At 43.5% G+C, this 12,134-nt stretch overlaps 1 protein-coding gene across 4 annotated transcripts in view; it reads right to left on the bottom strand.

The window, feature by feature from the left end:
* ACADSB (acyl-CoA dehydrogenase short/branched chain) overlaps positions 1-12,134 on the bottom strand; it is a 41,246-nt gene that overhangs the window by 5,144 nt on the left and 23,968 nt on the right. For all 4 annotated transcript variants that reach the window (XM_029932735.1, XM_029932737.1, XM_029932738.1 and 1 more), the window contains exons 4-8: positions 11,353-11,559; positions 10,651-10,821; positions 9,557-9,682; positions 7,855-7,947; positions 4,604-4,693 (exon numbers count right to left, since the gene is read on the bottom strand). In XM_029932735.1, coding sequence (XP_029788595.1) covers positions 4,604-4,693; positions 7,855-7,947; positions 9,557-9,682; positions 10,651-10,821; positions 11,353-11,559 — 687 coding nt within the window. The remainder of the gene's footprint in view (positions 1-4,603; positions 4,694-7,854; positions 7,948-9,556; positions 9,683-10,650; positions 10,822-11,352; positions 11,560-12,134) is intronic.

Below are 12,134 nucleotides of genomic sequence, written 5' to 3'. Positions count from 1 at the left end.
AAAGAAGAGAAGAAGAGAAAATAAAAAGAAAAGAGAAAGAAGAAAAGACAAAAAAATATATATATAAGGGGGTTGGAGACAACAAAGGACAGTAGACCGTTTAAAAGTGTATGACCAGTTTAGGGGAGAGGTAAGGATGAGATACAGGAGAATATATCTGGGTTGCAAGAAGGTGAAAAAGTAAGGGAGAAAGAGAAAGGAATATAAGGAGTAAAATTTAAAGGAATTGAGTAAAGAAAAAGGAAAAAAAAGGTAATAATGACAAAGAAATAAGTACGAAACTAGTGAAGAAAAAAATTTTTATATATTAAAAAAACAAACAAAAACAACAAAACAAAACAAAACAAAAAACAAAACAAAACAAAAAAACAAATGAGAAAAAAAAAAAAGGCAGCAGCTCCCCTGGTGGATAGGCATGGTTTGATGTGGTAGGTCTTGGAGTCTGTTCTCAGAGGCTTTGCCCCTGCCTGAGAAGAAATGAGCAGCAGGGGGTGAAGCGTGCACGTTCACAGACTCAATTGCGGAGTCCCCACCCCCAGTCAGGATCGTGATTGCAATGGGGGAAAGGAAAAAACCAAAAAGCAAAAAACCGAGTCTTTCTTAGTTTCTGATAGCTTTGCTCAAGACGCTGTGCGCTGCTGGAAATTAGCTGGGAGCTCCTACAGTCTAAGCGCGCGCCCAGGCCTCCACCTGCCACCGACTCTCTGTTGGGGGTCCCGTCGGTGTGCGCCCTATTTTTTCCCTGTGGGGACCCGGGATTCGCGCAGTCTGTGCAGGGGGTGAGGTGTGCCGTGGAAATGCGGTCAGTGGTCCCGTTCCCAACACCAAGTTCGAATTGCTCACGCCTGGCGCAGTTGCTGCTCCGGCCGCTTCCCGCCGGGGAGCACGCCTCCCCAGCGCAGCCGCTTCTCACAGCCACAGATGCCTCTGATTCCCCGCCGAGATGGCTTAGGGCTGGAAGCTGTTCCTTCTCTTGCGCCACCCCATTTCGGGATTCTGGCTACCCAGCAGTTATCTATGGAGTGGGTTTCTGTCTCCAAGCGTAGCCAAGCGTTCTATACCTCTTCCCCAGAGACAGTTCTATGAGCGTGTTCCGACTCTGTCTCTTCCCTTTATCTCTCGGGCGCTGCGCGCTTGCGCCACATTGGGCTGGGGATCTTACCTCCCCTGCCCGACCCGGGCTGGCCTGTTTTCGGATCTCCCCTGTTCGCCCCCACTCACTCCGGTATCCTTGAGGTTCTATTCCTTCTGGAGTTCGTATTTTCTCCTTCCGCTCTCGCAGATGAGCGTAATATCCTTCTCAGTTCGATAAATGGTGCGGACGGAGTTTACACAGCTCCCTTTCTCTCCGCCATCTTGGCTCCACCTCTATAATATCTTTACTGAAGTACCTCTACTGCAATATTTATGAGCAGTTCTGGCTTCTTTAGGGTTATAGAGAACAGAAGAGGGGCGCCCGGGTGGCTCAGTCGGTTAAGCGTCCGGCTTCAGCTCAGGTCGTGATCTCACGGTTCGTGGGTTCGAGTCTCGTGTAGGGCTCTGTGCTGACAGCTAGCTCAGAGCCTGGAGCCTGCTTCAGATTCTGTATCTCCCTCTCTCTGACCCTCCCCTGCTCCCAATCTCTCTCTCTGTCTCTCATAAATAAATTTAAAAAAAAAAAAGAAAAAGAAAAAAAATAGTAAACAGAAGAGTCATTAAAAACAAAATAAAACACCCTGAAGAAATCACGACCACTTTGAAATTTCAGAGGATGAGGGGGCCCACACTCAATGTTAGTCAAGAAAAGAAGTGAGCAAGTGAGGGAGAATATGAATATTAGCAGTTTATAAACTATATCCTGGAAATGTGGACACGGATACATCCATTACACACAGAAATTTCTCATGCCTAACATCACGCCCAGTATACACTAAGTACCTACTATGTGCCAGACGCTGTGCTGAGCATTAAAGACGTCACACTGAACCTGACAGTCAGGGTTCCTCATGCTTATGACTTATGAAGCCCAGCAAGGAGAAGAGACAGTTAAAAAGCCCTGCTCGAAAACACCCTATAGACTGTCCCCTCTTTCTGTAATATTTGGTATGCACAAAAAAACCCGTTACACTTACATAGCTTATAAAGCATAATAATAAACTGAACACTCACAAACCTATGTGTATAGGGAATATCACCCTCCTAAGTTTTTTTTTGTTTTTGTTTTTACTTTATGGTGTCTTTTGAGGAAAAGAAATTTGGTAGCCAAATTGATCGTTATTATTATGCTTTATAATTAGTCCTTCTATGCATTGTTTAAAAATAATTTCCCTACCATTAGACCATAAAGATATTCTCTATTTTCTTCTAAAACTTAAAAAAATTAAAATTTTAAAAAATGTTTGTTTATTTTTGAGACAGAGACAGAGCGTGGGCAAGGGAGAGGCAGAGAGTAAGACTAGGAGACACAGAATTCAAAGCAGGCTTCAGGCTCTGAGCTAGCTGTCAGCACAGAGTCCAGCGCGGGGCTTGAACCCACAATCCGTGAGATCATGACCTGAGCCAAAGTCAGAGCCTTAACCGGCTGAGCCACCCAGGCACCCCTAAAATTTTATTTTTTATGTTACATCTTGAATACATTGGAAATCTATTATCCATGTATGGTGTGAGGTAAGGATCCAGTCTCACTTTTTTTTTTCCACAAGGAAAGAATAGCCCCACTCAGTGATCTGCAACACCATCTCTACCCTACATCAAGTTTCCATATGTGCACAAGTCTATTTCTGGCCTTTCTTTTTTTGTTCCATCAGTCGATCTGTCTATTGCTATACCAATATCACTATTCTAGAAGTAGTTATGTCATGTGAAATGCAGAGATCCTAATTATTTTTAAAAAGCACGTTCAGTTCAGTTAAACCAATAGTCGCCATCTGGGCTGTCTACTCCAATGACTGTATTAGGTACCAGGAGAGGCATAAAGCTGACACTGCCATGCCTCTGGGCCTACAAGAACTACCCACTGCTGAACACCGGTTCCCTGACTACACCGTGAACACAGGGCCTGGCATGGGGAACGTATTTGATGAGCCTTTCCCAAATAAACAACTGAGAGATGGATGAAGAGGACTCATCCCTACCCAAGGAGCTTGTAGTCTAGAGAAGAGAAAGATGTGAATGATCACATGCTAGCAAAAAAACAAACAAACCATTCTAGTGAGATTAAAGCAGTGAGAGAAAACTCTACATTTTAATCAAAGCATCAGATACACATGGAAACACGTATGAAATATATTATAAAATAATTATACATAATACATCATGTTGCTTTTCGGGATCAAATTTCTAAAAGTGTTCTTCTAAGTACCCACATGAGGCATCTTTCCAAGTGCCACAGGTAATACCTATCACTACCTCTGACCCCGTACCCTCCCTCACCAACTCCACAGAGAGAAAATCTGTCCTGGGTACCAAGGACATCTATAGCCTCCCTCGAATTGTCTTCACAGTCTGTCCCTTTTCTTGCAATCTGTGTGGTAGCTGGAGAAAGTACTCTAGTATAACGAGATGAGAATCAGACCAGAAGCCAGGACAGCACAGCGACAGTCTGACACATTACTAGCGGCGTGTCCTTGGGGACTCGATCACGTGAGGCTTCAGCTTCCCACATAGGAGAGACTTCGGGGGGCCCTGGCCAGGCCCAACACGCTCAGTCTTCCCAGGCCAGAACGGACTGTGCCTTGTATTTCCACACGCGTGTGTGCCCCCGTAACGCCATGTCATGATGACAGCGCCTGAAGGCAACACAGCACAAAGCGCTGCTGGTGAAATAACAAGCGTACTTGGGGCCTTGCTTACAGGGAGGTTTTGCGAACATGTAAAGCAAGTTTTCAGGATTTTTAGGTCAAATGCTTGGGGAAGTGGTAAGCTGTCACTCTGGGCTTTCCCGAACCTGGTGAGGTCTCAACTTGGACTGGAAGATGTCACTGTCACCAGTGGTCCCCTTATCCGGGGAGCTCTGAGAAGCTACATCATCAGACCAGGCCACGATTTCTCAATGCGCCTGGCCGAGAACGTCTGGTTTGTAGCCACTCCCGTGCGGCGTACTTTCTACTAGAAATGAAGGTCAGCGTGTAGCATTTTGAGGATTCATGCATGGCTGTGACCTGCGCAGAGGATTCCTAACACGTGTTGCCATTTACCGAGCACTGGTGGGACTCAGGCCATGTGCTGAAGACTCTACAGATCTACCTGATGCAAAGTCACCCTGGTATCATCTTTAGTTTCGAGACGCAGCAGTTCAGGCCTAAAGCTGGACTTGAACCCTGGAAGCCTGACAGCAGACCGCACGCCCCAGAACTCACGAAGCAGTGAGAAGACCACCCTGAAGGGCTTGCTCGCCAAGAAATCTGGAGTCCGGCCACAGGTGGGCCTCAAGGACTGTTGCTCTGCCCTTGGAGAAGGTCAAGGCATTCACAGGTTTGCTCCCTGAGGCCTATTCCTTCCTCCTCTCCACCTCTCCCATTAAAACCCCCCCGGAGGGGACTCTGTCCACGGCTTTACGACCCGGCTCCTCATTAGCGGGAAGCCGCCACAGTACAGCTCACCAGAAAGACTCATAATTATGTACCTGGAAGTCAAATATCCTTTTGCCAAATTGTATCCTTTCCTTCAGATACGGGATAGTGTAGTCAAAGCACCCTTGAGCCAATCCCAGCATCTGAAAAAGGAGCAGAATTTCTTACTTTGTTATAAGTTTACACTTTTAATTATTTAGGGTATAAATTCCTTTTACAGGCAAACTGAGTATCTGGGGGAGGGGAAGAACTGGAGAGGTGTGGGTTAGTACCTTCACCCCCTGCCTGTGTAGACGTTAATTCCAGGAACTGGGAGAAGATTCGAGAGATCTCACGAACACGTGAGCATCCTGAACTCTTGCAGGTCAATCTCATGGCTTGGCTGTGCTCCCACAACCAGGTGATTTCTAAGGAAGCTTCTCCTTTAAGCTCTGATTCTCCAGGCATAAAGCGAGCCGCAGAAATTTTGCTCAGAACTGGTCTCGAACGCTAGAGCAGCTCCCTCTGGTCCTTCTAAGAAGGCAAGATGGAAGGTCACTTCCTAACCTTCTAGCTTCCTGTCCGTTCTGCATACGATCAGGATTAATAAGGGCTTCAGGGGAAAGGGCACTAGAACATAAAAGAGCAGTGTCTTCCAACCCTGGAGGCACATCAAGATCATTTGTGAGGACTTGATTAAAAAAAAAAAAAGTGACATGAGAGTCTACCAACTGAATCCAAATCTTGGGAGTGGAGGGGTGAGCGGCCTAGGCATCGGCGTTTTACAATCTTAATGGTTTACTGCAGAGCTAAAGCGAGAGCACCTCGTAAAAACACGGATCTAGGCACCTGAACAAATCAGGACGTGGTGACGGTCTTGGCTGTCCCGTTGCTAATAACGAAGTTTCGAAGTTTCCTATTGAGCTATTCAAGCTGAGAAATTGTTTCGAAATTTCAACACCAGGTAGCCCCTTAAGGCACCATCTACTTATGTCAAACTATGTGGGTTTTAGCGAAAGGAAACAGGGGCGCCTGGGTGGCTCAGTTCGTTAAGCGTCCAATTTCAGCCCACGGTTCATGGGTTCATGGGTTCGAGTCCCATGTCGGGCTCTGTGCTGGCGCCTTCTTCAGATTTTGTGTGTCTCTCTCTCTCTCTGCCCCTCCCTGCTTGAACTCTGTCTCTCTCTCTCAAAAATAAATAAACATTTTTTTAAAAACAGAAAAAGGAAACAAAAATCAATAGCAAAAGCTTTGTGGGAAATACCCAGAAACTTACTAATATTTCATCAGTGTTCATTCATGTTTTCCTTTAGCCTTTTATTTTGAATTTTCTGGAGAACAGAATATCGTGCTCTCCCCTCACCGCCAAAAGCCAAATTTCAGTGAGGTGGTGACCCAATGCACTTTTGGCTGAGTCAAGATGATGTCACCAAACTTTTTTTTTTACTTTAAATTTTAGTTAGCCAACTGTCACCAAACTCTTAGGACTAAAATTGACAGCATGTTAATAATTTCCTACAGTGACATGAAAATTAATATCACTGGCTGTCAATCATGATCAGCTTTTCACATCTGTAAAACGTTTTACTGTCGATACTGAAAAACTAAAGAGTCCGTGGCTGCAGTTCTGAGGACTGATGCCTTCAGGTCGCTGGCTCTAAAAGGCACCCACAATGTTAACCAAGAAATAATAACTACCTGACCTTAACTTTTAATTAGGTTATAAGACAACTCAAAGTAATTAGGCCGAAGCCCGGGCCGGGTATTTTAATACCAGAGCATCTGTATTATTTATACGTCGGAGAACAAGGAGATCCAGACAGCAGTTTTTAACACCAGGAAGTTGAATCACAGAAAAACATTAAGAGAAACAGATACGCCAATTCTCTCATTATCTAGCATGGTGGGAAACATGGGTTAGGTTTTGATCTAAGAATATTTTCTTAGCAAATTAACAGCAGCAAAACAACCCCCCAAAAACCCTAGAGTAATACTATGACATTTACTATCCTAATAGCTAATATATGTAACATGTTCAAAATCTAAAAGCTGCTAGGCTTTAAATTTTGGATATTCCTTGATCAAAGATAAATAAATATATTCTACAAAATGATATATTTTCAAAAGATACTTTTTTAAAGAAATCTCTACACCCAGCATGGGGCTCGAACTCACAACCCCCTCATCAGGAGTCTCATGCTCTACTGACTGAGCGACCAGGTGTCCCCAAAATGACATTTATTATAAAGCCGTTGGGGTATCTAGGGGGCTTAGTCGGTTAAGTGTCCGACTTTGGCTCAGGTCATGATCTCGTGGTTCATGGGTTCAAGCCCTGTGTCGGGCTCTGTGCTGACAGCTCAGAGCCTGGGGCCTGTCTTCGGATTCCATGTCTCCCTTTCTCTCTGCCCCTCCCTTGCTTGCACTCTCTCTCTCAAAATAAATAAAAGGTAAAAAAATAAAATAAAAAAAATAAGGCCCAAGACTTCATTCATTTTGTTAATCAAGAAAATAACTCCTCTCACTTCATAGGAAAATGTAATATGCATATAAAGGGAAAATTTGGTTAAAACAAATGGAATACTCCTCATCTTATATATCCCATTTTATTGTGGCCATTTTATTTCAAGCACCACACACACAAAATTGCCGGATTTGCACATGTAAGACACTAGGCAATAGATTTTCCGTTATTTATAGAGGGGGTTCCTGGGTGGCTCAGTCGGTTGAGCGGCCCACCTCAGCTCAGGTCATGTCTCACGATTCACGGGTTTGAGCCCCATGTCGGGCTCTGTGCTGACAGCTCGGAGCCTGGAGCCTGCTTTGGATTCTGTGTCTGCCTCTCTCTCTCTCCCGCCCCCCCCGCTCATGCTTATTTCTCTCAAAACTAAATGAGCATTAAAAAATTATAGTATAGAGATACTTACTATACAAAATATTATGTGCTCTTAACCTAAAAAATTTCTTCCAGCACGAATCTCAAAACTTGAAAAGTTGATGTAAAAAAAAAAAATGCAGATTTAATTTACAATATATTTGAGAAGTTATCGATCCAATCATTGGATAACACTTAACATTCTCAAAGCAGAAAAAGTGTCACCGCTAAGCCACTGTCGGGCTCTCGGGGCATTACATAGTTGACCAAAAGTGGGATTTTCAAGCCGGTGGTCCGAAGCCATCTTCCACCTCACAGAAGGGAAGGGAAGGGCGCCATCTTGTGTTCACATGCTTCCAAATACTCCTCAGTTTTACTGCACTTTTTTCCTTCTGCGTTTTAATTGACCCACACTGTGGAAGAGTCCAGCGAAACGGCCACAATGTGACTAACCTGTGCAGCAACTCCTATTCTGCCTTCATTAAGACTCCCGATGGCATACTTATAGCCGTGTCCAATTTGTCCCAGGATATTGGCTTCTGGAACCTGAAAGGGAAAACGTAGTTATTTCTCCACTTAATTTTGCAGTATCCATTTTGATTATATAGTTTTACATACACAGGACTCCAGCCCAGGACTCAGCACACCAAGGAAATCGTCAGCTACGCCCGTCTCTCCCTCTGCAGCGCTTCCCGCACGGCTCTGGGAGACACGGGGCCCAAGTCTGTGCTGTTTTGCTACTTCATCCTGTAGCAGCCAGCCCGGCGTGTGCGAAACATGAATGGGTCCAGAGAAAGGGAATCTCGTACAATTCCTCAACACCAAATGAATAACAATTCCCCCCAATTCTTATCTGTATGCTATGGGATGAAATACATTTCAGAAATTACAGAAAGTATGTGTTTGCTAAAACAAGGGTGTGAAACCTTTCCTCTGTGAAGACTACTATTCCTGTAAAGATCACCTGAGGTATGTGCACACACAGGCATGAGTATGCAAGACAGGGAAGAAAGAAGAAATGGATTACGGTGTTAATTCATCATTAAAAAAACATCCAGACTAGGAACAATAAAACAATACACTTCGCTTTATAACTCTGGGGGAGGAAGCGGCAGAACAGAGAGAGAAAGGGTGAGCAGGAAAGAAGCCAGTGGGGGGAGTTGGTGAGGCTGGAGCATTATGTGTCTGCACAGATACCCCGTGGGCGCACATGACACACGCTCACTCGTGAACAGAAAAATCAAGTTGTAACGGGCGTGGTAAAAAAGCTGTTCCACTGTGTCAAGTTCAAGGCCTGGGCGCCTGGCAGCCGTCTCTTCCTGGTTTGAACAGACACCACTCAGCTGTGGGGCGCCGCCAGGTGGGTTCCCAGGCTCACTGAGCAACATCACCACCTTGTGGCCGTTAGTATCCCGACACCAAATGTGTGTCTCGGAACGCAGGTTTGGTTCGCAAAGATCAAGTTTAGAAAACATAAGTGGTTTACAAGCACGTAGATTAAAAAGTATAAATGGAGGGCGCCTGGGTGGCTCAGTCGGTTGAGCAACCGACTTCAGCTCAGGTCGTGATCTCACGGTTCGTGGGGATGAGCAGCGAGGAGGCTGCTTTGGATTCTCTCTCTGCCCCTCCTCTGTGTGCACGCGCACTCACTCTCAAAAATAAATAAACCATTAAAAAAAAGGTTTTTTTTTAAAGTATAAATGGGATTAATCCTCAGCATTAGCTCTGAGGCCAGCTGCTTCATTTTTTGCCTGAACTCTTGTGAAAAGTAGGTTTAGGTGACGCCCTGCCCTGGTGGCTCAGTTGGTTAAGCTCCAACTCCCGGTTTTGGCTCAGATCATTATCTCATGGTTCATGGGTTCGAGCCCCACACCAGGCTTATGTGCTGCCAGTGTGGAGCCTGCTTGGGATTCCCTCTCTCCCCCTCTCTGTCCTTCCTTCATTCGCTTGCATGCACAGTCTCTCCCTCCAAGTAAATAAGCTTAAAAAAAATACTTATCTTTAAAAAAGGTACATTTAGTCACAATCTCACCTAAGATCACCCAGGTTTTACAAAACTCTCTTATACACACTTAGTATTGTGATACCTTTCTTGCACGTTCCGTGCACAGCTGATTTCACACCAGTCTTTCGCTAGAAATTCTAAGACACCCACCTTGACGTTTTCAAACGTTAGCGGGCAAGTGGAAGATGCTCTTATCCCCATTTTGTTCTCAGCTTTCCCTATGTGAAGGCCTTCAGTATCACGGTCTACTAAGAAACAGGTAATTCCTTTATACCCCTAGAAAGAAGATTTAAAATGTTAATTAAAAAAATGCCATTGCCACACTTGAACTGGGGGGATCCTTGTTTCCAACAGTTCAAAGTTACCAGAAAATTAAAACTGAACTTCCACACAAAATAGTAATGGGCTCAGGGTCAGATGAGTGACTCAGTTGGTCAAGCATCTGACTCCTGGTGTTGGCTAAGGTCATGATCCCATGATTTGTGGAACTGAGCCCTGGGTCAGCCTGACTGCACAGAGCCTGCTTGGGATTCTCTTTCCCTCTTTCTCTGCCTCTCCTCCACTCGTGTTCTCTCTCTCTCTCTCTCTCTCAAAAGAAATCATCATTAAATTTTTAAAAATATTAATGGGCTCAGAATTGCATCATGTGCATTAGGAAACAAGAAATACTGGAAAGCATTAGATTCAGAGTTAAGAATGTTACAGGGTCTTTGACTTTTTCAAAAGCCATTATGGCTATTAAAATTAAGATATGCTAAAGTGTTATGTGATTATGAGAATTTCCAGGTTTTAAATTTAATTTTATCAAATACTTTAATTTCAACATTTAATTCAATTAACTTGTTATGTCAGAGAAAGAACAAATGATAAAATGTATTTATTTTTTGCCCTGTATCTATTTTCCAACTATACAAAATATTATTAAAAATAAATGTACTAAGTCAGTACTTAAATTCACCACTAAATAGAAAATATGGAATCCTACAAAATGGAAGATTAGCTTCCTATATAACATATTAGGTGGCCATTAATAAATAGTCCTCCATGAAAGTAATAATCACATCAACCGTATTTAATCAGGGACACCAGTAAGTAAGAGGATGAAAAGATACCAGTTGTCTTAACATTTCAGTTCTGAGGAGAAGGAAGAATTTCAGACCAAGCTGTAAAAAGGAAATGCAAGTAGGAAAGAGACAGAGAATCAGTGGGGCGAGGGAGGGAAGAAACTTTGCTTCCAAACTTACGAGGTCAGGATTTACGTTTGCCATCACCAGGAAGAGGCCCGCATACTCAGCACTGGTGATCCACATCTTTGACCCATTGATGACATAATAATTTCCCTTTTTTTCAGCTCTGGTCTTCAAAGCAAATGAATCGCTACCTGCTCCAGCCTCTGAAAGGCAGAAACTTCCTATCTACAGATGCAAGCAAAAAAAAAAAAAAAAAATTCCAAGTTAGTAACTGTTTGTACTTGGTAAAACAAATGCTTTGGCAAAATAAACATTTTCCAGTGAAAGCTTTAGCCATTTTAACAGCCTACACTTATCAAAGTAGTAGTATCTTCACATTATTATTTCCTGAAATATACCCTACTATTTGTCAAAGATAGATGTAAAGACTTAATCACGTATATTCGACGTTAAATTGAATGAAATTCGTTTTAATAATTGCAGTTTTCTAGACATCTCACCACAACTGAAACCACCAACAAAGGTATTAAGAAAATATAATTGGGGCCAAAAAAGATTTTTTGTCCGATGATTATCCTCTGAATTTCTAAGCAGAAATGAGAGGTAGAATAGATTTTTCTAGTAGCGTTCATTTGTTGAGCACTGCTTGACTCATGGACGGTGCCGCGCTGTGGTCTTGGGTAGGAGTCAACATTGCAGTGGAAGGTGTCCTACGTTTGGAAGAGATCAGATTCATTTCAACATGTATCCACTCACTTCCTCTGTCGCGAGCTTGGTCAAATAGGTGGCCTTTTGTTCTTCTGTTCCATGTTTTCGAATCAGATTGTTAATGATTGTGTTCTGGACGTCACATATCAAAGCCACAGATGCATCAACTTTGGCTAATTCCTCTATGGCTAGGATAGAGGAAAAAAAGGATGCTTCTGTTCCTCCGTATTTTGTTTCAATTTCAATACCCATCAACTACAGGAAACACAAAGAAACACAGATTAAGAAAGTTAGTTTCTACAGGGGAAAGCTTCTTAGAAGTTTAAAACCAAATTTTTACTATACAAGTTCCTAATTTTAAAACTGTGTATTTCATTTTACTTTGGTATGGCTATTTCATTACGTTGTAAGTTACAAAACCTAGAAAACGATATAGAACTATATATATCTGAGAAGGATGTAGTTACATGCTAGGACCATTATTTGCTTCCTTATAGGATCTAAAACACAAAACTCGGTGAAACGTTCTGAAGGACGCCGGAATGGATTGACGAAGAGGCTGACACACTAAGGAGATGGAAGGAGGCAATGGGTCACCGCCTCTTTCCATCAGGCTCCTCCACCTTGATTCGTGCAGCCAAGATAATAGCTGGATGGCCATTCCTTCCGGGCACTATGGCAAGTCCAGATGGTCAGTGGGCGTCTGGTGGTCTCTTCTAGAACCACAGCAGACCAGGCGGAGGGGCCTGGTAAACATGACCAGATGCTGGCCAAGGCTTTCCAGTGACGGTCTGTCTGTTCAACAGCTACTCCCAAGTCTGGACCATGAA

The sequence above is a fragment of the Suricata suricatta genome, chromosome 2, assembly GCF_006229205.1.
Source record: "Suricata suricatta isolate VVHF042 chromosome 2, meerkat_22Aug2017_6uvM2_HiC, whole genome shotgun sequence".
Classification (NCBI taxonomy): Eukaryota; Metazoa; Chordata; class Mammalia; order Carnivora; family Herpestidae; genus Suricata; species Suricata suricatta.
The sequence above is the reverse complement of the archived record's forward strand: the minus strand, read 5'-3'. Positions and strand labels throughout refer to the sequence as shown.